The 25833-nt window shown below is 37.1% G+C and overlaps 12 protein-coding genes across 12 annotated transcripts; 6 read left to right on the top strand and 6 right to left on the bottom strand.

Annotated features, from left to right (window-relative positions):
- Nucleotides 1-35: 35 nt before the first annotated feature.
- Nucleotides 36-2546, top strand: B0P05DRAFT_525757 (uncharacterized protein). Its single transcript, XM_051576351.1, has 8 exons — nt 36-460; nt 509-927; nt 970-1467; nt 1515-1526; nt 1594-1600; nt 1655-2267; nt 2321-2394; nt 2445-2546. Exons 1-8 carry the CDS (start codon nt 66-68, stop codon nt 2464-2466), a joined length of 2040 nt encoding a protein of 679 aa, XP_051438768.1. The 5' UTR covers nt 36-65; the 3' UTR covers nt 2467-2546.
- A 565-nt stretch (nt 2547-3111) lies between these two features.
- Nucleotides 3112-4994, top strand: B0P05DRAFT_525752 (uncharacterized protein). Its single transcript, XM_051576350.1, has 2 exons — nt 3112-3183; nt 3263-4994. Exon 2 carries the CDS (start codon nt 3273-3275, stop codon nt 4731-4733), a length of 1461 nt encoding a protein of 486 aa, XP_051438767.1. The 5' UTR covers nt 3112-3183; nt 3263-3272; the 3' UTR covers nt 4734-4994.
- On the bottom strand, nt 4995-5699 carry B0P05DRAFT_525744 (G subunit of V-type ATPase). The gene is made up of 4 exons (XM_051576349.1): nt 5666-5699; nt 5500-5581; nt 5346-5446; nt 4995-5287 (listed from the first exon to the last, which is right to left on the bottom strand). The coding sequence occupies exons 1-4, from the start codon at nt 5666-5668 to the stop codon at nt 5120-5122; spliced, it is 354 nt and encodes a 117-aa protein (XP_051438766.1). The 5' UTR covers nt 5669-5699; the 3' UTR covers nt 4995-5119.
- A 1208-nt stretch (nt 5700-6907) lies between these two features.
- On the bottom strand, nt 6908-8310 carry B0P05DRAFT_583567 (enolase; the record flags this gene model as incomplete). Its single annotated transcript, XM_051582258.1, has 3 exons — nt 6908-7347; nt 7392-8081; nt 8130-8310. The coding sequence occupies 3 exons, from the start codon at nt 8308-8310 to the stop codon at nt 6908-6910; spliced, it is 1311 nt and encodes a 436-aa protein (XP_051438765.1).
- Nucleotides 8311-8716: 406 nt separating this feature from the next.
- On the bottom strand, nt 8717-10271 carry B0P05DRAFT_525734 (endoplasmic reticulum vesicle transporter-domain-containing protein). The gene is made up of 7 exons (XM_051576348.1): nt 10119-10271; nt 9964-10070; nt 9868-9919; nt 9702-9818; nt 9473-9657; nt 9116-9425; nt 8717-9071 (listed from the first exon to the last, which is right to left on the bottom strand). Exons 1-7 carry the CDS (start codon nt 10213-10215, stop codon nt 8755-8757), a joined length of 1185 nt encoding a protein of 394 aa, XP_051438764.1. The 5' UTR covers nt 10216-10271; the 3' UTR covers nt 8717-8754.
- Nucleotides 10272-10847: 576 nt separating this feature from the next.
- Nucleotides 10848-12108, top strand: B0P05DRAFT_525733 (DHBP synthase RibB-like alpha/beta domain-containing protein). Its single transcript, XM_051576347.1, has one exon. It carries the CDS (start codon nt 10859-10861, stop codon nt 12092-12094), a length of 1236 nt encoding a protein of 411 aa, XP_051438763.1. The 5' UTR covers nt 10848-10858; the 3' UTR covers nt 12095-12108.
- Nucleotides 12109-12633, bottom strand: B0P05DRAFT_525731 (uncharacterized protein). Its single transcript, XM_051576346.1, has one exon. The coding sequence runs from the start codon at nt 12589-12591 to the stop codon at nt 12313-12315; it is 279 nt and encodes a 92-aa protein (XP_051438762.1). The 5' UTR covers nt 12592-12633; the 3' UTR covers nt 12109-12312.
- Nucleotides 12634-13402: 769 nt separating this feature from the next.
- On the bottom strand, nt 13403-13947 carry B0P05DRAFT_568472 (uncharacterized protein; the record flags this gene model as incomplete). Its single annotated transcript, XM_051581197.1, has 3 exons — nt 13403-13568; nt 13632-13734; nt 13776-13947. 3 exons carry the CDS (start codon nt 13945-13947, stop codon nt 13403-13405), a joined length of 441 nt encoding a protein of 146 aa, XP_051438761.1.
- Nucleotides 13948-14950: 1003 nt separating this feature from the next.
- On the top strand, nt 14951-15844 carry B0P05DRAFT_525725 (clathrin light chain). Its single transcript, XM_051576345.1, has 4 exons — nt 14951-15288; nt 15337-15383; nt 15429-15581; nt 15639-15844. The coding sequence occupies exons 1-4, from the start codon at nt 14992-14994 to the stop codon at nt 15832-15834; spliced, it is 693 nt and encodes a 230-aa protein (XP_051438760.1). The 5' UTR covers nt 14951-14991; the 3' UTR covers nt 15835-15844.
- On the bottom strand, nt 15845-16843 carry B0P05DRAFT_525716 (NUDIX hydrolase domain-like protein). Its single transcript, XM_051576344.1, has 3 exons — nt 16414-16843; nt 16347-16366; nt 15845-16296 (listed from the first exon to the last, which is right to left on the bottom strand). The coding sequence occupies exons 1-3, from the start codon at nt 16623-16625 to the stop codon at nt 15935-15937; spliced, it is 594 nt and encodes a 197-aa protein (XP_051438759.1). The 5' UTR covers nt 16626-16843; the 3' UTR covers nt 15845-15934.
- On the top strand, nt 16763-17804 carry B0P05DRAFT_525713 (uncharacterized protein). Its single transcript, XM_051576343.1, is given in 6 exon segments — nt 16763-16921; nt 16967-17012; nt 17050-17051; nt 17066-17168; nt 17214-17483; nt 17532-17804. The coding sequence occupies 3 exon segments, from the start codon at nt 17079-17081 to the stop codon at nt 17700-17702; spliced, it is 531 nt and encodes a 176-aa protein (XP_051438758.1). The 5' UTR covers nt 16763-16921; nt 16967-17012; nt 17050-17051; nt 17066-17078; the 3' UTR covers nt 17703-17804.
- Nucleotides 17805-17860: 56 nt separating this feature from the next.
- Nucleotides 17861-25814, top strand: B0P05DRAFT_583559 (uncharacterized protein; the record flags this gene model as incomplete). Its single annotated transcript, XM_051582257.1, has 14 exons — nt 17861-18009; nt 18064-18874; nt 18957-19046; nt 19097-19714; nt 19777-19827; nt 19877-19901; nt 19949-21942; nt 21989-22287; nt 22334-22435; nt 22488-22671; nt 22729-23299; nt 23345-24476; nt 24520-25616; nt 25678-25814. The coding sequence occupies 14 exons, from the start codon at nt 17861-17863 to the stop codon at nt 25812-25814; spliced, it is 7260 nt and encodes a 2419-aa protein (XP_051438757.1).
- Nucleotides 25815-25833: the final 19 nt, after the last annotated feature.

Raw genomic sequence — 25833 nt, 5'->3', positions numbered from 1 at the left:
GGACTGTGTTCATATAAACCAGCTTTTTTTCCTTCCTTTTCCTTTTTTCTACTTTCATATATACTATGTCTGATTTTATTTCTGTATCGATTGGTCCTAACATTCAAGGAGAAACACCTGTGCGTCGCTCTGTCTTGGCTGAAGAAGAGATTGTGGATACACCTGCTCAAGGTGTTCATACTTTGTACGATGTCCTTCAATACTGTGTCAAAAGACGTGCTGACAATCATGCAATGGGTTACCGTAAAGTAGAAAAGATTGTGACTGAAAACAAAGAGATCACCAAAATGGTAGATGGTGTTGAAACAAAACAAACCAAGTCCTGGAAATACTTTCAATTATCTCCTTATCATTATGTGACCTATGCTGAATTCTCTCAAATGGCTCATGACATTGGCGCTGGTTTAATTCATTATGGTCTGAAAGAGAAATCTCGCATTGAAATCTTTGCTCCTACAAGGTAAGTGTTGAATTTTTTATCATCATGAGGGCTGATGGCAATCGATAGTATGGATTGGATGTCCATAGCGCATGGTGCGTTTACACAAAACATTGCTATTGTTACTGCCTATGAAACATTGGGTCACGAGGGTTTACTTCATTCGATGAATGAGGCTGAAGTAGAAGCGATCTTTACATCTGCTGAACTCCTCAAGACATTAGCCACTGTTTTACCCGATGCTCAAAAGAAGGTTTCTCTTGTTGTTTATACCGGTGAAGCTAAACCAGAAGATTTAAAAAAGATTCAAGAGGTCGTAGGACAAGACTGCCTTGTTTCGCTTGACCAACTCAAGACTGTGGGTCAACAACATCCTACTAAGCCTAACAAACCAGGACGTGATGATTTATGTTGTGTCATGTATACTTCAGGTAGTACAGGTGCACCCAAAGGTGTGATTTTGAATCATTCCAATCTAGTCGGAGCAAGTAAGTATCGAAATAAATATAAGATGTACTTATGCATACTAGTTGCCGGTGTGGATACACTTCTCGGTCATATTATCAATGATGGTGAAGACTATATGATGGCCTACCTTCCTTTAGCACATGTACTTGAATTCTTGGTAGAAAACCTTTGTTTGTTTTGGGGCGTCGTGTTGGGATATGGCTCACCTCGTACACTGACCGATACCTCTGTTCGTAACTGTAAGGGTGACATCAAGGAATTCAGGCCTACGTTAATGACAGGTGTGCCTGCTGTTTGGGAATCTATTCGAAAAGGTGTATTAGCCAATGTAGCCAAAATGAGTCCTGCAGCGCAAGCTATCTTTCATCGTGCCTTTGCTACTAAATCTTGGTTAATGGAGCGTGGCTTACCTAGTGGCTTTTTAGATACCATGGTCTTCAATAAGGTTAAGGAACAAGTAGGTGGTCGATTCCGTCTAGGTTTAGCTGGTGGTGCACCTCTTGCTCTTGAGACACAAAAGTTTTTATCTGTCACATTGAACCCTATTTTAAACGGTTATGGTAAGTCAATGTAGATGTAAACCACGATCTAATTTATATGTTGATAGGCATGACTGAAAGTAAGTAGTTGAGATGTGATTTAGATGTACTAACCATTTTTTTTGGCGTATTATTTTTATTGATCAGGTTGCGGGTAAGTGATATGCATTAAAAAGACAAGGAGAATAGATTGGCTAATATTCTATAGTATGTGTTGCATTATGGCACCTGAGCACTTTTCTTTAGGTTCAGTCGGAGGTCCTGTTCCTTGCTGTGAGATCAAGTTAGTCGATGTACCTGAAGCCAACTACCTATCCACCAATGAGAAACCTCAAGGAGAAATCTGGGTCCGCGGATCACCTGTGACCAAGGGGTATTTTAAGCAAGATGAATTGACCAACGAGGCTATTACCGAAGATGGTTGGCTTCGCACTGGTGATGTAGGTGAATGGAACAGCGACGGCTCATTGTCTGTGATTGATCGTATCAAGAACTTGGTCAAACTCAGTCATGGTGAATACATTGCTTTAGAGAAACTAGAGTCGGTCTATAAGACGGCTTTAGGTGTTGGTAATATCTGTGTCTATGGCGATTCTCTCCGTCCTCGTCCAGTTGCTATCGTAATGCCTATTCGATCTGGACTTGAGCAGCTGGCAAGTCGTCTTGATATCCATCAGTCCTTTGAAGAGTTGTGTGACAATGAAGACATCAAAAAGGCATTTTTAGTGGAATTACAGAAACAAGGAAATCAAGCCGGTCTCAAACCTGTTGAAATCGTACATGATGTTTATCTCACTCATGAGGAATGGTCATCTGAAAATGTAAATATGAAAAGAGTGATGGATCACAAATTAACTTTTTTATTTTTGTTTAGGGTCTTTTGACAGCTGCACAGAAATTAAAGCGTAATGCCATCAACAAACAATACAAAGAACAACTTGATGCCATGTAAGTCATATAGATAGTAATGTTTTTTCTTTATCTAACAAACTTGTTAGGAATGCTTCACAAAAAGCTTAATAAATAAACAAAATAAAAATAAAAAATAAAAAATAAATAATAAATAATAAATAATAACAATAGCATTTTATAGATTCAAATTTGTCTGTGCTTTTTTTTTTTGAATCTCCTGAATCCCCAACAAAGATAATGATTGTTGTCATCCACAACGATCATTTGCTACTGTAATCTAGACGTCTGTAGTTTTTTTATATACAAAAAAGTGGGGTAAATAATAGGTCAGGGGATTTTTGTGTATACCAAAATGTATTAATTAAATATGCTTCTATACAATGACAGCTTTTACAATTTGACATAACCTTAGGGAGAAATAATTGGGGCATTTTTATAATTTCCTTTAGAAAATAAAACAAAAAAAAACATGGGGTAATTATAGAAAAAACGTGTATTGTTTCTTGTGACATATTGTCAATTCGGTCCTAAATAGGTTGTATGACGGTTAATGCAGCAGAAGTAGCAGCAACAATAATAATAATAAAAATAATAATAAAGTATTTATACACATAAAGTATGCGTCTGACTTCGGTCCAATTGATGACAATTCATTCAAAGGGGGTTAGAGAGTGGAAGGAGGGGGGGGGAGAACAAGGTTATTTATTCCCTTTTTTAATATTATCATTTCTTTTCTCTTTTTTCTTTCTTTCTAACCGGAACTTTTTTATATTCTTTTTTGTTTATTTATTTATATTTTTTTTTCATTTTCTTTTTTATATTTTGGTATGTGAACGATAATGGTCGTGTGTGCTTAATTGAATGTGTTGAAACAAGTTATTAAATTTTGTTTGTCTTGTTATAGCTTATAATTCATGTCAAAAGACAGTCATATTGATTGGGAATCATCTCATTTTGACAGCAATTCAGTCAGGAATGTTGATGAGAATCAAAAACGCACTTCTTGGTGTTTGAATGATGCTAATGAGCAGCAACTACGTCAAGAATTGATTCAGAGAGCAACAGCACGCTTAAGACGTCGCATGCTTGAACAAGACTTGCAAGACGTCATGCGCCAAGTTGTTTCGCTACAGACTCAGCTGGAAACTTTGCATCTTGAGACAGCAACCACCATTGACACTGTATCTGATATCCTTGAAGAGCCAAAAACAGCCGAGGGTACACAACGCATGAACCGACAAATGGATATTTTGGAAAGAAGACTTGAATCGCATAAATTGGGCCTATTTCAGTTACAACACACACCAACCGATGTGTCAAATGAAGCCAAGGTCGAATCAAATGGAACACCGATGTCAAGACTTTCTTCTCTGTCTCTGATGTCTTCTATTTTTGGCCGGTCTAGTGCTAGTAGTCAAACCAGCATCAGTGATACTTGTTCTATTAAAAAAGAGGACTTGTTACACGAAAGCTTGGATGCTTTGGAAGATGATGACAATATTTCTCACATTGAGAGCATCACTCATGCTGATTGGCAACAAAAGTCCGCTTTAGAGGACGATCATCCTTTTTATGATTTGGCAGGAAAACGCAGTTTTAGAGCAGGCAGCTTTTGTGGTAGTGTCTACCATGACAATCAACAAGAGTTACCTCCTGTAGTTCTTCCAGTACAAGGCCGTAATGCTGCAGAAATTCGTCTTCGACGCCGACAACGCCGACAACGCCACAGACAAAACTTAGAACAACAACAACAACAACACAATGACACCGACTCTGTTATTTCTGAAGATTTGTCTTCTGTCTCTAGTTTGTCCAACATAGCCAGCTATCACTATACAAACGATGTGTTTCTTCGTCATCCCTTATCGCCTGCGACCCCTCTTCCTCCTCACTGCACAGGTAGTTTTTTTGAAAACTCGATGCAATCCTGGTTATCTGACGATTTGCACAAGAAAGAGTCTTGGATGTACGAGAGCATTTATCCTCAACGAAATGTTTTGGATGAAGCTATGAGCTTCTTGGATGGTCTTGGCGAAAATGACGATGATGGTGGATTTGAACAAGACATTTATCTGTTACTTCAAAATCCAGAACTCTGTGGACGTCCATTGTCAGAAATCGAGACAACAATGAAAGAACTTCGTCTTCAAGAGAATCAAAATGCTTCTATCAATCTTGCAGATGTGATCCAACTACTGAAGCCAAGCACTTGGTATCGATTAGGTATCAAATACTCAAATGATTTTGTGTATCAAGCTACTTGTTCAGGTCTTCAATGGTGTCGATTCTTGAGCGTATTGGCAGCTGCTGTCGTGATCAGTATCTTGAAAGGTCCCGAGGATATTCGACGCCACTCGAATACTAGAGCTTGTTAATTCACTCTCGTTTTCCTCTATACCCTCCTTATTCCAATCTTTCTTCTTTATATATATATATATGTATACAAACACATACATATTACGCGTAAGTTACTTTTTTTTATGTATACTGCCACTTTTTCTTCTTTTTATGCTTTTTTTTTTCTTTTTTACATATATACATACCCTAAAAATTATGAACCCTCTTTTTTTTTTACATTTAGTTTTTACCCATAATTCTACTGTACTAATTATATGACTTTAATCACACTCTCCCCCTCTTTCATCTTACTAAAAAAACAAAAGATGATTTTATATACAAAAATTAAACTTGAAGATTGATCGTTTACTTTATTGGAGGTGAGACAGAGAGTGAGGAATATGCAATCAACGAAAGCGGTGATTTAAACACGGTGATTTTCATGAGGTTTAGCTTCAACATTCGTGATAGCCTTAAGCAACTTGTCAATAGCATCTTGCTTCTTTTCTTTAGCAGCAGCACGAATTTCTGCAATCTTGGCTTCGGTTTCTTCATCAACTTTGCTGAGACTTTGATCTGATTGTCCAGAGTGCTTTCAAATAATGTTACAAACACAAACGCACACACATGTTTCGGTGAAATAAACTTACCTGAGCAACAAAGTTTTGGTATTCAGCATTCTTTTGTGCCTTGAGTTCTTCGATTTCTTTGGCTGCTTCTGAACGAGCATCCTTTAAACGTTGAACACGGTCTAACGCGGTTGCATTAGTTTGACTTGGAGCGACCCTTATTTATTCTACCTACATTGTTTGGCTTTTTGGACAATTTTAGCAGCTTCACGTTCAGCGTCCAAGAGAGTATTGATACCTTGAGAGTTGGCAGTAGACTATGAGAAGATGAGTATATATGACCACTTTATATTATCAGCAGTGTTTCTCGAGCAATAACTGACTCAGGAGAGATAATTTACCATTATGATAAAGAGTTACAGAAATAAAAAAAAAGAAGAAAAAAGAGTATCGCGCACAACTCGAAGGGGGAAAGGTAAGATAGGACGAAACGTTTCATATAAACTCCGTCGCTACTTACTTCGGACAGCTTTAAACGTATTGAAATTTTAGCAGTCCTAACCATCTAGCTATGAAATAGAACAACTTGACACAAAGTGTAGGTATCTACGATGTGAACATACAAATAAGACTAAATGTAGCTATGATGTATTCATTTGCATTGATCTAAGCAAAGAGAAATTGAGCGATATGTTAACTTTCATTTATTTTCGATGGGAGCAATGATAAAACAAGAGCACTAAAAGTATGCAGGCCTGTTTGTAGATCTATTGACCGAGGCTATCATCATAGTTTTCCTCTTCTTTGTGTTTTTAGGCGTAGTCTCTAATGAAAACTACTGTTTATGACTTATTGAAGAAGAATTCTATAATACACAATTGTGTTCAACAACGTTTTATGCATGGATACTTGTGTCACTATAAATTATTTATACTCCATTGCGTTTATATTTTGGACTTGCTTAGGTTTAGGAAACTCTTATCTTATCCTATAGCAGCAAAATATGATTGAAGTAGTGAAAAATATGTTGCAGCTAAGTCTCAACACAGAGTTCGGCTACTATCATCTTTTGTTATTAGCAGTGGCAAGTAGAACTGAGACAAAGCTACAAGGCGCATAATAATGGCAACTTTGGCACTAAAATAAAGGTACATATCAGACTTGTGTCTACTGTTTCCAGAAATCTTAACATCCTAAGCGATTGGTCAGAAGGCAGGGAACAACAAGATACAGAAACATGAAAGGTGTCTGCCTTTAATTTGTTATAATCCTGAATGTCCCTCAGTCAAGAATGGTCGTAGTATAAGTGGAAGAGTTAAGATATCTGCTTTAGCCATTGCTATCTTAGGCATCATCATTTTGCTTTTTCATAGAGCTCTTCCTGTTTTCTCCTCAAGCGTCAGTCACTCCAATACTGAACTAAATTTGAAAACGACAGCCTTCTGTATAAGAAGCGGTGTATTGGTCAAGAGTTTAGTATCTCTTTAGTGAATTAAGTATTTGCTTCGCTACAACAACCAAGCATAAAAGCAGTCATAGGATCACTTGCCATAAAGCGTAAACGTTTTATAAGTTATCGATAACGTATTTATTACAAAAGTAGAGTACACTTTTCCTGTTGACATATAAAATAAATAAGGGGATTATAATTCATGAGCTTTACGGAAGTTCTCGCCAGCATAAAGGGCATGTGATCCTAATTCTTCTTCAATACGAAGCAATTGGTTTAATTTGGCAAGACGCTCGGAGCGACAAGGTGCACCTGTCTTGATCTGACCTGTACGGAGACCAACAACAAGGTCAGCAATGGTGGTATCCTCGGTTTCACCAGAACGATGAGAGACCATGACACCCCAACCAGCAGCTTGAGAGTCTAAAGCAGCTTGAATGGATTCAGTCACAGTACCGATTTGATTGACCTTAAGCAAAAGAGCATTACAAGCTTTCTTTTCAATGGCAGTAGCAATACGCTTAGGGTTAGTCACAGTCAAATCATCACCCACTAATTGGATATCAGAATTTTTCAAAAGATGAGCCCAGTTATTCCAGTCATCTTGATCAAAAGCATCTTCAATAGAAACGACTATTATCAAGCGTCAATGCCTGTTTCTTACTGAGTCTACTTACTTGGATATTTCTCAGCAAAGGATGTGTAGAGTTCAGCGAGTTGTTGTCCAGTAAGGCGTTCTTCAGGATTGGAGTTGGGATTCTTGAAATCCAAATCATATTTTCCATCGACATAAAATTCACTAGCAGCACAATCCATAGCAATCTTGACTTTACCAGTATAACCAGCCTTTTCAATGGCGGTTACGAGCAATTCAAGACCTTCACGGTTGTCCTGAATATTGGGTGCAAAGCCACCTTCATCACCTACATTAGTGGCATCTTGACCATACTTGGACTTGATCACACTCTTCAATGTATGATACACTTCAGTACCAATCTTCATGGCTTCAGAAAAGGAGGAAGCACCCGTGGGCATAATCATAAATTCTTGCATAGCTAATTTGTTGCCGGCATGACTGCCTCCGTTAATCACATTAAAAGAAGGAACTGGCAAGACAAAAGGTTTCTTGGAGCCAGCCAAGTCAGCAAAATGAACATAGAGAGGAACTTCCTTTTCAGCAGCACCTGCCTTAGCCACGGCTAAGGAGACACCCAAGATAGCATTAGCACCAAGTTTACTCTTGTTGGAGGTACCATCGAGTTCGAGAAGGAAGTGATCAATAGCCTTTTGGTCGACCACATTGAGTCCTGATTTAACAAGTTCAGGACCAATGATTTGAGTGACATTTTCGACGGCCTTAAGGACACCTACACATCACATGAGTCACTGGATTAGGTTGTTTGTGCATTTTTTACCTTTTCCTAAATAGTCAGATTTGATTTGGTCGCGAAGTTCAAGGGCTTCATGGATACCAGTGGATGCACCTGAAGGCACATCAGCACGGAAAACGCCCTTGGCAGTAGTGACCTCTACTTCAACGGTGGGATTGCCTCGAGAATCGAAAATTTGACGAGCGTGAACTCTGGTAACAGACATTGAAAGTAGTAAGCGAGGAAAAGAATTGATTTAAAGATGTTGTTCTTAAAATAAACTTCATTATATATAACTTTTCTCCATCAAATTTTCTCACATGTTGTTAGCGTATTTATCCGATGTCTCCACAAAAATGCATTTTTCATTAAATACATGTATGATTTGACACCATTTGCTTCCAAGCGTGTCATTATCTCTTTTCTTTTTGGTGTATTCAAAAGTAAACTTTTTAACGCAAGTAACCATAACAATTGAATCTGTCTATTCCATCTATTTTAAGTGAAAAGAGTGGTATGATTATGAAAATTTCTGTTTATGAGCTATTAAGAAAGGGGCTGATCGCTCCGAACAAACCGGGTGTTTTCGCGCATCTATTTCTTAGAATGGTTACACGGTGCTTGTTCTTTCATATGTAAAAAAAAAAAATGACTTTTTTTCTTCTTTTATTTACATTTGCTTTCTTTGTTTAGAGATTCTTTCAGCTCTATATAATGCACTATCAATGATACTGGCTACACTAAAGATACCACCAATAATAGCACAAACACTGGTTAAGAAACTGCCGAATGTAGGTCTTGTCTCTGAATAAATAATGCGCATAGGAGAATGATCAAGCATAAAGAAAACACCGGGAAGACCTCCGCCATGATTTACCAACTGCTCTTGCTTACTGACAGAATATTGAAAGGTTCTAAGGTGCTTTCCATTAAGGAAATCAAATTCTGTAGGTACAATCTTCAAAAAGTATTGATACATTATGGCAGCTATTCATTATTTATAAATATCATCAGCTTATTTTTCCCCTTACCTTCTGATGAACCCCACATGGTTTCTTCAAGAGGATGAATGATGGTACTTGATTTTGTTCGCTTCTGTTTCTGCAAGTTGTATTCTTGTGAACCGAATTGGAAAAGATGAATATTGTGAATAAAGTTTTGTCCATATTCGTTCGTAACAAAGGAAGACATGTCATGAATATGCGATCTTCCATTGTTCAAAGCACGTCCAGCCGAAAAGTGAAAGTTACCGCGCAACTTATTGACAGATAAAGTACCATGCATGCGACAACCTTCTTGAGCTTGTGCCAATTTTTTTTCTTTCCAACCTTCTCTTACACACTAACAAAAAATTAAGCAAACAACTCTTTGCTTAATTGCATGCTTACTTGTTCAAAATTATCAGAATCAGCACTCCAACCCATTTCTGTATATGCACGTTGAACTTCTTCACAGGTATTACAACAAGGGTTTTCTTCATCGTTGACATTGGCTCCATAACAAGGTCCACAATAATTCTCAGGTACCTCACCATTATGTTCCATGGCCAATCTAGCTGCCTTGTTACGCAAATCTAACACAAGTTAGTCCATCATTCATCTTTATTTTTTTTTTTACCTTCTGACTTTTCTTTAATGATACTGTTGCCATTTGAATCCAATCTTTCTTTATAGACATCATGGTCATATTCACTAATGTGCTCTCCACTTTCATCCATGACATCTAGACTGAGCACTAGAAGAAATTGAGATTAGCATAGCCATATATTCATCATAAATCTTACTGTAACAGGGCACATGTGGAAAAGTGATATCAAAAGCAATGGGAAGTTTTTCCTATCCACATATTAGAACGCGTACTCATTTTCTTGACTACGTACCATTTTGCCACCATCGACAATAATCTCAGACTGCATAATAGGTGTCAAGTATCGAAACACTTCAAAAGTAACAAGCACAAAGATGGTCAATCCACTTATTAAAGTCACTAAAAGCAAGAAAGGTCAGACCCATTCAGGATGGGGCTACAAGTTACCAGTGCCACCAGTAGCTGTTCGAACACGAAAGTCATCGAGTGTTTTTGCATAAGCATCTAGTTTTCGGAATCTTTTGAGAAAAGAGTTTGACACCATCTCTTGAACCCGAATAGAAAAAAGTAAAAAAAAAAAAAAAAAAAAAAAAAAAAAAATACAAGCTGTGGACTCCAGTTTCTTTAAATTTGGTTTTCAGCCATGTAGCACAAAATAATTGATATGCCAGCATGGCAATCAGGCACAAAAAGATAATTTGCTTAATTGAAGAGAAAAAAAACGAAAGCTGTTATGCATTTTTGTTTCGGAAAAGAATGAAATAAACTATAGATTACTAGCCAAAGCAACATGACATAAATATATGGACTTTTAGAATACATTGAAATGTATGCTTTTACAATGCACAGGTACACTACAACCATTTCTTTCCAATTATTTTATCGCTCATATTCTTGGAATACACCTTTATTTAATGCGTTGCAATGACTGCATAAATTTTTCCTGGAAGTGTGTTGCTAAGCAACCACTTGATTCATGCAAGTCTAAGCTTGCATTCCGATAGCTTACCCTTCTAAGTAGTCCCTATAGCTCTTGACTTTCATTACAAATAGCATAGCCTTAATCTGATAAGCTCATCAAAAGTCCGAGTGCATGTAAGTGGCTTAGAGCCTTTTGGTGTAACTAGAGATTGAGATAGTAGAAAAAAAAAGTCTTTTTTCTATTTTTTGGATTAGAGCATTTTTACATGCGGTTTCCTTTTCAAACTGCTATTTTTTCAACTCTATTCCAGCGCTCTTTGTATTCAACCATGTTTAAGACACAAGTCGAAAAGGTCAATGTGAATAGTTTTGCCTTTCAAAAGGCACTTGATTCCGAATTCTCTGAACAAAATGCTACAAGTATTATTACAAATCAAGACGATCAACATGCGATCGAGCAAGCAGCAAAATGGTTAAAGCAAGGCGAAGCTGTTGGTATGCCTACTGAAACAGTGTATGGCCTTGCAGCCAATGCTCTTGATGCCAATGCTGTTGCCAAGATCTTTGCTGCAAAAAATAGACCTCAAGACAACCCTTTGATTATCCATGTTTCTTCGCTTGAAATGCTGAAGAGCGTTTTACCTGATAAAACAATTCCAAAGGTCTATTTACCAGTGATTCACAAGTACTGGCCCGGGCCTTTGACTATCATTCTTCCTGCTTCCTCTATGATTCCAACCTCTGTCACTTGCGGACATCCCACAGTAGCTGTCCGATTTCCTTCTCATCCAGTTGCCAGAAGCTTAATTGAAGCATGCGGATTTCCTCTGGCAGCACCCTCAGCCAATTCATCAGGCAAGCCTTCACCCACACTTGCCAGCCATGTGTATCACGATTTACAAGGTCGCATTCCTTACATTTTAGATGGTGGATCATGCGATGTAGGCGTTGAAAGTACAGTATTGGATGGACTACGAACTCCACCTGCTATCTTACGACCTGGTGGATTGACATATGAGGATATCTCACAAGTAGAAGGCATGGAAAAATTACAGGTCTATCGAAAGCATTTTGTCGATAAAGAGTTGGAAATGGCACCTACAACACCTGGCATGAAGTACCGCCATTATTCACCTGAAGCTATGGTCATCTTGATTGAAGGAAATCATGATGCTTTTGATCGTATATGCAAAGAACAATTGGATATTGTACAAAAGTCTGGAGTGGGTATCTCAAAAATTGGTGTGCTTCGTACAACACAAGATGGACAGGAAGCTGTCTGGGAAACAGTGTCCAAATGGGACGACATTGAATGTATTTCTTTACAAATGGGTCGTCATGGCCACCCTGAAGAAGTTGCCCGTGGCATGTTTAGAGGATTGCGTGACTTGGATGAACGAACAGTTGATCTCATTTTTGTTGAAGGTATTTCTGAAGATAGAGAAGGAATGGCTGTCATGAACCGATTAAGAAAGGCTGCAGCCAAAATCATAGAAGCTTAGACTATATAAACATGTATATTTTTATATTTTTATTTTTTTTAATGCTCTCTCTATTACTGTACAGTTGGTATACTTTTTTTTCTAATTGCATCCAAACACATTTCTCATGATAAACTTGCTGCATTTTGTTGGTAAATCAGATTGAATGATAATAGATGTGAGTTGCATAACTTGTGCGTTCCATGATTCTTTTACTATTAAAAAAAGAAAAGGTCAATTCAGTAACGGAGAATTGATAACGTACCTGAAGGTACAAGACGCTTTTCGTAATAGGAACTTGTGTTATCTACAAAACGCTCTATTGAACTGGGAGGGCGTTCGAGTGATAATCGAACAAGTACTTCGTTTTTCTTTCGCGTTATCAAGTCAGCTTGTTCCTTTGCTTGATCGATCTGGTGCTGAACTTGAGCAGTATGCGTGATCAAGTTAATACGAGATTGATAGGTGAGTGCTGTGACAAGTGCAATACCAGCAAACAAAGTGCTTGTTTTGGGCATCTTTTTTTCAAGAAAAGTAAAAGGGAAGAAAATACTCACTGATCTTCTTTGGGGTCCCCGTAGACTAAATTTAAAGTAGAAGCCACATATTATGTAATAAAGCAATGACATTCAAGCGCTACCAAACAAAGAAAAAAAGATCCTCAAAGATACAAGTGTAAGCATTCCTAGTTGTTGTGCGAAAATACACCAGTTGTTCTTGTTTTATACAAAAGAAAATATACGAATTGACATGAATAACTTATTCTCAATTTGTTTGGTGCATCTCAGTAGGTAAACAAAGCGCTTTGATATTGTTTGCAATAAGTTATAATATCCAGGATATAAGTGACATAGAGTTTATGTTTTCTACCTTTAGTCTTAAACTGCTGGTACGCTGTAAAGTTTTTTTTGGGGTTTTAGTAGAACAAACTTTCATGTTGCCTATTGATATTTAGATTATTGCCTATAATACCGCAAGTAGTTTATCCAAAGAAGCAATAGCTGCATGTAAATTCAATAAAGATTGCTTTTTTTTTCTTTTTTCGGATACCTTTTACTAAAATATCCAATGGAATGAGGGGTAAATGCACCTAATAAAGTTTTTAAAAGAGTAATTGAGTATTACCTTACACGCTTTTGTTTTTCGACAATCAACCAACAGTCATTTTTTTATAACCGACAGTTACTTTTTTTTGTAACCAATAATATCCATCACCAGGACAGTACCATTTGAGGAAGTTTGCTCATTACATGAATGCACTAATACTAAAGCAATCATGCACTATTAAATACGAAATAACTTAACAAATACAGTACTTATACATTTTTATTAGTTGACAACATTAAGCTTGACAGTTTCAGAAGCAGTCATTTGTCCACGACGAAGTTGAACGAGTTCAACAAAGTCAAAGGCATAAGAACCAGGAGCAGTGTTTGCAGGGACTGTCCAAGTAGTCTTATAAGTTTTGAACTTATCTTGAGCAGCAGTAATAGGGCTATTAAGAAAAGTAAAGTAATCGGTTAGCCCTTTTGCCTCTTTCTCTTTCTTATTCTCTTACCAATTGGGAACAATATTTTCCTTGATCAAGCTTTGCTTAGTGTTTCCACTTCTCTTGTGGAAGTTAACTTTAAGTGACTTTGCAAGACCAGCAGAGACATGGTCTATAGGAATAAGTAAGAAAGTAAGAATACAAAATACATACTGTAGATCAAGGGTTGCATAGCGTATTTGATCACAACCTTTTCGCCTGCTTTGACATTTTGGTTATTCGTGGGCGATTCAATCTTCATGAATTGAAGTTGAGAAAAGACATCAGCAAAGACAACTTGAAGCGTAAACAGTAAAGCGAGATAGCATGCTAAAATGGCCTTCATTTTATATTTTATATTCTATTTGTTTATACCAAAAGAAAGAAAATACAAAAATTTTGTTATTTGATTCAATTTATATTTTGATACCAAAAATAATTCATGTCGTACAATCATAATTGAAAGGTTATTTACACGTTTATTTATAAAAAGCTCACTAGAAAAACAAGAATTGCTTTTCTTGTTTTGTATACACCAGATTGCAATTTTTAGATTGCACATTTACTGAATTCTTACTATTATGACACAATTGTATTCTGCTCATATTGATGTATATTCTAGAAACAATGGTATGACGAATGGATCAGCTTTGGCAATTTGTTTCGCCAATTGCAGAATTAGGTCCATTCGTAACAAACGAAAGCTTGGAGGTTCACAATGAAGAAAAATAACTGGGTTTAAGACATTGGCGTTGCAACATGAGCACACAAGCAACCCGAAAGCGTTCATGCATCTTGTTTTAGTAAACTTTCTTAATACTCAGCTACGTGGGATCCTAATTTTCTTGCTGGTTTGACAGTTGAAAACTTTAACTTGCTCTTACTACATCAATTGTTAAATGTGTCAATGCTTATGAATTCTCTAGAGCATTGAATCAGGCCACAAATATACTCTTTTTTTTTTTCAAGATCGTAAGTCACTGTAAACTTTAGATAAAGACTCAAATAAAAAGAGAGTAATTCTATCAATCAAAAGTACTTTATCAGTTGATTGTTGTCTACTACACAAAGGAGCTTGTAATTCATCAGATGCATTTAAATTCGAATTTATTGGCAACAGAAAAGAGCCTTTTAAAATAAATCAAAAAAGATTCTATATGTTTTGAGTATTATATTAAGTTTCTTTTTCAGATATACACTATCTTAATGCGAAAGTAGTCATTGTTTTTGGAGTTGACATTAGAGTGGACAGAGTGTTTTCCTTGATTCAGTCATTGGGCAAGCTGAGCTGAGAATAAAACGCCTACAAACACTCAAAGATACAAAGACACACAAACACACCCTTTTACGTCACATTTCTTTTTTTTCCATTTATTTTCATTCTATTCCAATGTCTGACTTTGGCGACTTCAATACACCATCAGAGGACCCTACTGCCGATTTCCTTGCACGCGAAAGAGCTGCTTTAGGTCAAGATGCCGACTTTTTCACCAATGACGATAGTCTCATCTCTTCATCTCATGACCTCACCTCACCTCCTCTTCCTACCTCTTTGCCCATGTCTCCTGCCATCTTTAACGACTCTCCTCAACTCGGTCACGAAACAGCTGTTGGTTTCCTTGCCGAAAACACTTTGACTTCTTTCGAAACAAGCTATCCTAAAGCTGAAGAGCTGGAGTCTTCACAAGTAAGTTTAGAAAACACCTCTTTCTTTCATTTATTAACACGATATTAGGCTTTCCATAAGGCCTTGATGCCTGAAGAAGAACCCGAAACTGTTCGGTAAATATATTATATCATAAACAGGGTAAATAATATTTCTTATAGTCAATGGCGTGAAAAGCAAGCTGAAATTATTGCTCAGCGTGATGCAGAATCAGAAGCCAAGAAGGAAGAAAAGATTAAGCATGCTCGTGAAGATATAGATAAATTCTATGAGGATTACAACGACAAAAAGCAAAAGGCTATTGAAGAAAACAGGTATAAAAAATAATTCGCATCTTATTGATCTCATTCTCTTTTTTTTTCTTCCTATAGAGAGCGTGAAGAAAACTATAAGCAGAACAATGAACAAGTTGCTTCTTCAGCCAATATTTGGGATCGTGTTGTGAAGGAAATCGATATTTCAAATGCAAAGACTGGTTATCACACAAAGGATGTGATTAAAATGAAGGAATTAATGCTTGATCTCAAGAGAGATCCAAAGGCACCTGGTAATATGATTGAAGCCTAATAAAAAAAAAGGGGGGAATTTATTTATAATACTCTGGAATCATTTTGCGAAAAACCCCTATATATATATACATAAGCTGTCTATACTTTTTTACATGGATCTATTTACCGTCTAAGATGAAGCTTGTTAATCCCCATATCTCTTTTTCTCCTTCAAAGTGCTCTGGTACTTTAAATACAGTATATTTATGTTTACTTTCACGGAATTGCCTTATTTCCCGTACTTCAGGCCGGATCAAGTATTCTATAGGTAGGGTAAACACACTCGATACTTCGTCTGGATTGAATCGATCCAAGTATACTTGTCCCTTGATAAATCCTACATAAGGATGCACGCGTAAGGAACCTGTCTGATTAGGTAATGCTGAATATCTGCCCAAGATGTCTACAGTTTTAGGCTCTAAACCAATCTCTTCTTGTGATTCTCTTAACGCAGTATATTCCGTAGAAGGATCTGTATCATCTAATGTTTTTATTTTAATGTCCCATTGTTTTATACATATTCCATCAAACCTGTTTTTCCACCTGGAAAACTAATTATAGCGAACATAAGAATACTATGAACTGAATGGTTTCTTACCTTATTTCGCCTTTGTGTGTTCTCATATTCATATTTCGGATAGTAAACAACACACTTGGTTTCCCTTGATCAATACATAAAGGCACAAGGACAGCTGCTTCTTTGACATCAGATTTATATTTTAGTTTAAGTTTAGGATAATTGAGCAACCTCCTACTAAAATGTGATAGTGTTGTAGTGTCAAACACAAGAGGCGATGTTCGCGATAGCATAGTAACGTATAAGTGAAAGAAGTACAGCGGAGTTGATGTTGCTACGATGGCTGCTATGGTGATATATAAGGGGGTATAATCATGTGATACAATAGCCAGTATATAGACAATGTTTTCAAACAGACAAAGAAAGCAGTATTCTTTCTCTCTTTTTTTTTCTTCTCTTAGTTTATATAATGATAAGAACTTATATACCAAGAGAACAAATTATCCATTCGAGAAATCCTTATATTCATAAATGTTGTGGCTGCATACATTTAAGAACCGGTGCGGCATTAGCATGTTTGATTTGGATGGTACGTGCAAGCACAATAACAGAGCTTTTCCTTATATATGTTCAGGGCCTATCTCTTTACTTTGCTATTCTTTCATTTCAAGCAAAGAGTCGTGAGTGTGATAATGTCGAGAAAAAAAAGAAGTTCATCTAAATTGTTCTTAGCTTTTTTCTCACATATGGATAACAATACAGCTCTATACATTTTTGGAGCAATCAACCTTGTATTCTTTGGAATCTGCTTCGGCACCTTGATTCCTATTTATATTGTATGTAGTGTTTATTCATATACTGTATTGATTCAATGGATATAGAAATCAACCAATGGCATTAGAACAGCGGCCAGTGTGGTCAATTTTACTGTAGCTGTTGTCTTGATAAATACGTTAATCAATACGATTTTGTTTATTGTACAACGCGATCACTATGTGGAATGGTGCATTTCAACATCCGATAGTCTGGATTTGATACTAGAAAATTACCAACTCCCAATCGTCAAAAATGATTTCTATAATTGTAATCGAGCATGGCAAGATGAACTCAAGTTTACCATTCTCTCTACTCTGGTCATGATTCTTGTTTATGTAAGTACGGTATATATATATCATATGTTGCTGATGTATTTGCCATAGGGTTATTGGGCCATTAGTTTGACTTCTTACAGCGTCAAGTTGAGAATCAAATTGAAATTGATGATGTATAATCAAGGTATTATCAATCAAGGACTAAGGGTTCCTATGATGGGAAGCATCATGCCTACACAAGGTGGGCCCATGGTGACCGGTACAGAGATCGTACTTTAGCCAAATGAGGGGGGTCTAGGCGCAACTTTTTTTTTTTTTTTACTATTTATGTAACTCTTTTTTTTTTGTTCTCTTTCTTTTTTTTCTTCTTCATGTCCTTTCCGTTTCATATACTTAATCAATTTTCTAATAAAGACAAAAAGCTGAAGAAATCAATCATGGACAGACCATTACCTAGAGCACCACCTCCTGGAAACTTTGATATAGACTATGATTCTTTTGAAATCAAGATACCCAACTACGCCTTTGGTAAAGCAGTGGAATTAGTGGGCGCCGGTGGCTTAATCGCTGTAAGTATAGGCAAAAGGTAAAAAAGAAAAAAAGTTATAGATCATGTAGACAATCCTCTCATGTATAATAGGTTAAAGGACAACAAAGTAGTATTGGCAAAGATTTCACCTCATTCAGTTCGACTCGAGCGAGAATACTATGTAACCAAACGCCTTTATTCGTTACCTAGCGGAGATAAATATGTGCCCAATGCCATTGAATACGTATCACTCGTTCAAGATGGATTGGCTGCTCTTTTATATACAGACATAGAGCCGAACGACTATATTTATATTGAACAACAGCAAACAGCCAACTATTTTACATTGTATTCGCTTACTCAAATGACACATGTCAATGTATGGAGAGACCATCAACCAGAACCGCGATGCCAGGTCAACATGGATGTGTTTCTCTTGCTTGCTATTGAGTGTTGTTCAGCACTCCAGTTTCTTCATGAAAACGGTGTAGTTCATGGTGAATTACGTCCCTCTGCCTTCCAGTTTAGATATACACCTAACAAACAACAATTAATCGCTAAAGTTTGGAATTTTGGCGGAGGGTTAAATTCATACGAAGAATTATTGTTAACAACTTCCCGATGGCGATCATTTATGTCAAACGAGGAAAAACCTTATGATGCCAGCACAAAGAATAATCACCCAAGTTTGTTTTATTCCCCTAAAGAATTTAAATCGTCACTTGCGTATGTGAGTCCAGAACAAACAGGCCGAACCTCAAATGCATTAGATCACAGAGCCGATCTGTATTCACTCGGCATCATGTTTTTTGTGGTGCTTACCAACTGCCCTCCTTTTAAAGGCACAGCCATGCATGTAATTCATTCTATTCTGTCTAAAAATGTGCCTCTTGTCCATACGATTCGAAAAGATGTTCCTCCTGTGATCAGTTTAATCATTGACAAATTAACAAGAAAGGCAAGTCAAACATGATCTTTGAGAGTGTTATCTTATATTTCTGTAGACTGTGGACGAAAGATATGACAGTGCTTATGGACTAAGAGAAGATCTAGTAGAGTGTAAAAAGAGGCTAGCGACAGTTGATTCAAGTCAAGTAAGTAAGAGTCTTGCCAACCTATGCTTATGTCTCCTTTTTTTGAGTAGGAATTGGCTTATTTTCCCTTAGGCTCAAGAGATATCAATCCTGTTTTTAAAATATCTGATGCTATGTATGGTCGAGATAAAGAAATAGAAACGATTAGTTCGATCATTCAAAGCGTTTACCATGCACATCAAAAAGAAAAAAAGAAGACACAACCCAATGGCAATGCAGATAGTTCAAGTGCATTAAAACAAGCCGACAATTTACTGCGTGTCAATTCATCAACTTCCTTAGACAACACAATATGTGAAGTGATTGTGTTAAAGGGGCCTGGTGGTATTGGTAAATCCACTTTGGTATCTACGCTCAATGTACAAGCAAGACAATGTGGTTATACAGCCTCTGCTAAGTTTGACAAGAATCAAAAAAGACCTTACAATGGTTTATTACGATGTCTTTCTTCTATCTTACGACAACTTTTGACGGAATCAGAACATGTTGTGCGTGATTTCTACAAGGACTTGAAAGAGAGCTTGGGCCCTCAGTTTTCTAATGTTCGATTGATGGTTAATATGGTGCCTGAATTAAAGCCGATTTTGCACGACTATTTAGAAGTCAACAACACAATCGACGATGATGCTATCTCAAGTATTCTAAACACAGAGACCAGATTTCATTCAGTAAAGAGTAGAGAAAACGATTTTATATGATGATTGTATCATGATTAATCTTTTTTTTTTAGGTCTATTTGAATATCATTCGAACTATTGCCAGAAGAAAGTTATTGACCTTGGTAAATACAGAAAAAATTAGAAAAGAGTGAATGTTAACTTGTTTTCTAGTGCTTGGATGATTTACAAGAAGCAGGTAGAGGCATATTAAAACGATAGTTTTGTATATTGATTAGATATTAGACGAACCTTCTATTCGATTGATCAATGCACTCATTTCTTCAAAAACAACCATGTTGGTTATCTTGACATTTCGAGATGGCAATGAGACACCTCAAAAAGTAGTAGAAATCCTTGAGAAATGCAGTAATCCAGTAACTACAATACAACTGTATGCGCTGGGCATCGAAGTGCTCCAACAATTAGTATTAAATACTTTCTACAACTCACATCATTCGTCCAGCACTGATATGGATGACGAAGAAGAAGAACGAGAAAGAAAAGGAGAACAAGAACGAATTGATGCTATTATGCCTCTTGTTGACATCATCTATAGCTGGACACGGGGAAACCCGTTTTATGCGAAGCAGTTTTTGAAAATGATGAAAAGAAAAGACGACATTTGGTTTGATTGGAACGAAAAACATTGGAAGTTTAGACTGGACAATATTAAAAAACTATTTGACACTAAACAGACTTCCAAGAGACCAAGCCATCATGATTTGTTTATGCTTGATGCAGATACTAAACCCAGTCATCAGGCACATAATGAACCTATCTTTGATGTACGCCATCTTGTCTCTCATTTACGTTCTTTGGATCCAAGCGCACAATGCTTCTTGATGTGGGCTAGTTTGTTGGGCCATGTGTTTAATTTTAGGCGAATCAAATGGCTCATGATGGCATCAAGTGATAATCCCAAGCCAGTTGATTCGCCTGTACTCGCATTTGAACAAGAAGAAGAACGTACAAATCAAGCCATGTTGGGTCTGCAAGTGGCTTTAAATGAAGGTGTGATTCAATTCAAGGCTGGTAATGACTTCCACTTTATTCATGATCGATATTATCAAGCAGCATCCATGTTGATTATTGATTCAGCACAGAGAGAAAGTATGCATTTGAAGATTGGACAAATGTTGATGCTAGAAGAAGAAGAGTTGGAAGAAGACGATAATGTGTTCTTGATTGCAGATCATTTTCTTAAAAGTGCTGGATTGATTCGTTTAATGGAAAAGCGTAAATGTTATCGTGATATGTTGATTCGAGCAGGTAATGAAGCAGCCTTGTCGGGGGCTTTGCAGATTTCAGCAAGTTACTTTGAATGCGCACTTTCTTTGTTAGACCAAGATACTGAAAGGCGATGGCAAGATGGTCCAGATACTTCGTTTTCAGAGACACTGAATCTTTACATGAAGATTCTTGAACTTAAGTTGTTAAACAACAAAGATATCAACCAAGGTTATGTCACCACAACAAATAAAAAGCAAGAACAAGCCATGATAGATAACGAAAAAATCATGGATACTACTACATCCATTGTGGCTGATGGCAACAAGCTAGTGACAGCAACTACATTTATTATGTACGATCGAATGCGAGATGATATAATTCAACAGATCATGCAACATACAGTTAACCATCCTTATGAAAGAGCACAAGCTTGGCGAATTCAGGCACGCATTTACTTTCAACAATCTCAGTATCGAAAAGGTATTCAGAACATCATGGAAGGTTTAGAAGAGCTAGGCATTGTAGTAGATACCAATATTACTGAAGCAGAAGTACTTGAGTACTATCACATCATCAAAGCAAGTATTGTGGAGCCTGGTTTTGAACAATTGAACAACGCAGGCCCTTGTCAAGACAATAAGCAAATTGCGGTTATGACGCTGTTGAATGAAGCATGTTCTGGTGCTTATTGGGTCAATCCAATTTTGGTTGATTTCTTTGCGCTTAAGTTATGCGAATTATCGCTTCAGTACGGATATACACCTTCAAGCGGCGGTGGATTTATCTGGGTAGGATGTACAGCCAGCCGTGTTACTGAGTTTGCATTTGCTGCTGAATTGGGCAAGTTTGGTCTAGCACTCTGTGAGAAATATGCAGCCAATTCTGAAATCGCGAGAGCTATTATCTTGTATCATAGTCTCCTGGCTCAATGGACGGGTGTTCATGTACGAGATTATATCTATCAATACCAAAGAGCCTACAAATATGCTATTGCTGGAGGAGATCAGGTAAGCAATCGCTTGACAGGAATGTGTGTTCATGGTGCATGTTTAGCTCTTTTCTTCCATGGCTTTATTTCATGTGGCCACTACGCTGTATTGGACAAGTTGCAATTTGTTTGATTTACATTGGCATTTAAGTCATTCTTTGGAAGAATGCAGTAAAGGTAGCTCTAAAGACGTGCTTATATTAAATGTATCTCTTTGGCGATCTGTGCTTGTTTTCCAGGGCAAGACAGACATTACACAAGATCCTGATAAAATGATGAATGATCCAGACAGCAATTTTGATGAGTCTTCTTTTGTGGAAGACTTGAAGAGTCAAAGTGTTAATTCTGGTAATCCTTTGAATTGGTAAGTGAGTAATCTATGTGCTCTTTTCTAACCATTTTTGCTTTAGGCATTACAGTTTCAAAATGATCCTTTTATTTCATTTTGGATTTACAAAAGCTGCTTCTGAACTTGGGTTTAAAATCTTTGATAATTCTTTCAATGAGATTGTGTAAGTAGAAACTTGTCAGTTTGTATAGAATCTACTCATGAGTATTGTATAGACATCGCCATGTTGGTATTGCCATGTATTATCATTGTATTGCTATTGTAGAGAGCCTTCGAGATGAATCTTTAGATCCAAAAACCCGAGCCAAATATACAAAACAACTACACAAGAACGAGCAGAAACTAAATGAACTTGCAACCCATTCAGAAGTTAATTATCGCATGTATCATAAAATTGTGGTAAGTCTTTTCATAACGTAGACACAGCGTTAGTTTACTTTTTTTTTGTAATTTTAGCAAGCACAAATATCCACATTGGACTTGAATAACATGGCTCAATCACTACGTCTTTATAATGAAGTCATGGAACTCGCATTGAAAGGAAAATGGTACTCCTTTTTAGGATTGACATTTGAATTAGCCTCTGAGTATTACATGCGCTGTGGTCTGACACAATTGGCTGTGCCTACGTTATGTCGATCACTTGAATTTTATGGTCGTTGGGGAGCTATTGGTAAAGTGCAATACCTCAAGAAGAAATATAGCAAAGAACTAGAGGGTCAAACGGTGTCTGGGAAAGAAGATGTTGCTGTTCAAACAGAAGATGTCATTGTTGGAACGACTACAGTAGCCGAAAAAAACATGAATGTGTGGGATAATACCAGTAGTGATGAAATCAGTCATGATTCTTCATTAAAAGAAGTGTTTACTGAAGACAATTCTACACATACTTCAGAATGTCCAAGTAGAAACAACGAGATGAACAACAATGCGATTGTGGATTCTGAAGACTTGAATATTATGCGAGAAGATACATTGTTTTCTCTTGATATGGTTGATTTGACTTCAATCATTAAAAGCTCACAAGGTAAGTATTTATCGGAAACTATATATGTCTAAGATGGTGTTGTAGTCATTTCAAACGAGATGAATTCATTCGATGAATTGCTAAAGAAGATGATGGGCATTATTATGGCTAACTCTGGTGCTGAATCTGGTGTCATCATTGTCAAAGAAGGTTGCTTTGGTATTGCTGCTCATTCTGTTCGTTCTACCGACACCTGCCAAACTTACGAACCTCCTCTTCCTCTCGGTGATGATGAAGACGATAAGATCCTAACATCTATTGTACATTATGTGATACATACTAACAAAAGTTTGTTTATATCCAATGTCCAAGCAGATCCACGTTTCTCTACAGGCGAGAAGAAGGCTGCTGTGATATGTATGCCTATCATGCACAAAAATACACTCGTAGGTGTCCTTTATCTTCAAGCCAACTTAAATGCTTTTACTCGCAAACATGCCAATGTCCTTTCAATCTTGTGTGATCAAATTGGTATTTCCATCACCAATGCCTTATTGTTTAAATCAGTCCAACAAGCAACAAAAGCCAATTCGCTCATGATAGAGAGTCAGCTTAAGGCCCTTGAAGAAGCCCGAGCGAGTCGAGAACAAGCATTGCATGCAACGAAGATGAAATCCAACTTCTTGGCCAACATGTCTCACGAACTGCGTACGCCATTTTCTGGCTTCTATGGTATGATATCCCTCTTGAGCGAAACCAATCTCGATGTAGAGCAACGCGAATTCGTATCGATTGCTAAGCAAAGCTGTGAGATGCTGTTACATATCATTGATGATCTGCTTGACTTTTCAAAGTTAGAGGCACATAAAGTCAAACTGCTTTATGGCTTATTTCATATTGAAGACCTGATTGCAGATCGAATGGAGCTTTTGATTACTTTGGCAACCAACAAGAATGTGGAATTGTCTTATTTTATTGACGATGATGTACCTTCTATGGTCTTTGGTGATGGCAATCGCATTGGACAAATCTTGATGAACCTGATTGGTAATGCAATTAAGTTTAGTCATCATGGTGAAGTGGTGGTTCGTTGTGGGCTAGACAAGCCAGCTGAATTAGCTGAACCAGACAGTATCACATTAAAGATATCTGTGCAAGATACAGGTATTGGTATGTCTGAAGAAGAGATCAAGGGGCTATTTCTACCTTTTAGTCAAGTGGATGGATCGACAACTCGGTAAGCAATATGTATTGTTACCTTGCATATTTATGTCTTCTAGTAATTTTGGAGGAACAGGTCTCGGTCTTTCTATTTGTTTGCAACTTGTCAAACTAATGCATGGTAATATTCATGTGGATTCTGTTGTAGGAGAAGGGTCTACTTTTACGTTTACGATTCAAGTAAAGAATGGAGATACTGTAGCGGAAGTAGATGCTAGTTATGATTCAAGATGCAGCACAATCAATGAACTCAGAGAGCAACTAGGACAACCTCGTTTACTCATATTGTCATCAGAAAGGATAAAAATGATGATTAAAGCCTTTATTCCTTGGATACAACAAACAGACCATACAACCGATGCAAGTGAAGCCATTGGGATGACCAAAAAGGGGTTATATGACTGTGTTATTATTGATACACCCAAACCAGACATTTTATCCAACTTAATCAAGACAATCGAAGAAACACCTGGATTGAGTAAGATGCGTATTTTACTTTTATTGGCACCTACTGTAGACAATATTCGTCGTCATTTTAAAAATAGTTCCATCGCTACTGGTGAGGAACAAACTGTACGACAAGTGCACCATTACGCTTTTTATCCTTTAGTCGCACGTTTGTCTAAGCCTATTAGGACTATTAAATTGCTCAATGCTCTTGTGGGTGCTCTCAACACCTCGACTATAAATGAACATGTTCCTAGTCCATCAGCAAGTAGCCAATATGCGTTCCAATTAATATCTTCCAATAACACTCAAAATACCAGTAACAAAGCAGACGAAGAAAACAACCAAAAAGAACCAGATTCAACACCTATCTTGGTAACTCCGCCTTACTCTCGGAAAAGCCATGAGGCATTCTCGCCTGAAGAACTTGCTGCTTTCAAAGGACAAAAGATTCTTGTGGCAGAAGACAACTTTATTGCTCAAAGATTGATTGTGAAGCAATTGAGTCGATTAGGATTTATAGTAGAGAAATGCAACAATGGGTTTGAATGCTTTGATACGTGGAAGGCAAGAGGGCCTGGCTATTTTGTGTTAGCTTGGATTGATCATCATATGCCTGGTTGCGATGGATTAGAAGCCACAAGAAAGATTCGTGAGTACGAAAAAGAAATGAACTACAGCCCTGCTTTACCAATCATTGCATTAACAGGTAAAGTTTATATATATATACATACATGGAAGACCTCTCTTATACTTGTTTATTACTATAGCTGATATTCAAATAACTGCACAAAAGAATTGCCTTGATGCTGGTATGAATGATTATGTTACAAAGCCTTTAATGCAAAAGGATCTTGCTACTGTTTTGAGAAAATATTGCTTAGGTCCAACTATATTACACTTATAATAAATCGTCTTTTTTCTTT

Source organism: Gilbertella persicaria (assembly GCF_025201335.1).
Source record: "Gilbertella persicaria strain CBS 190.32 chromosome Unknown B0P05scaffold_4, whole genome shotgun sequence".
In the NCBI taxonomy this organism is placed as follows: Eukaryota; Fungi; Mucoromycota; class Mucoromycetes; order Mucorales; family Choanephoraceae; genus Gilbertella; species Gilbertella persicaria.
The sequence above is the reverse complement of the archived record's forward strand: the minus strand, read 5'-3'. Positions and strand labels throughout refer to the sequence as shown.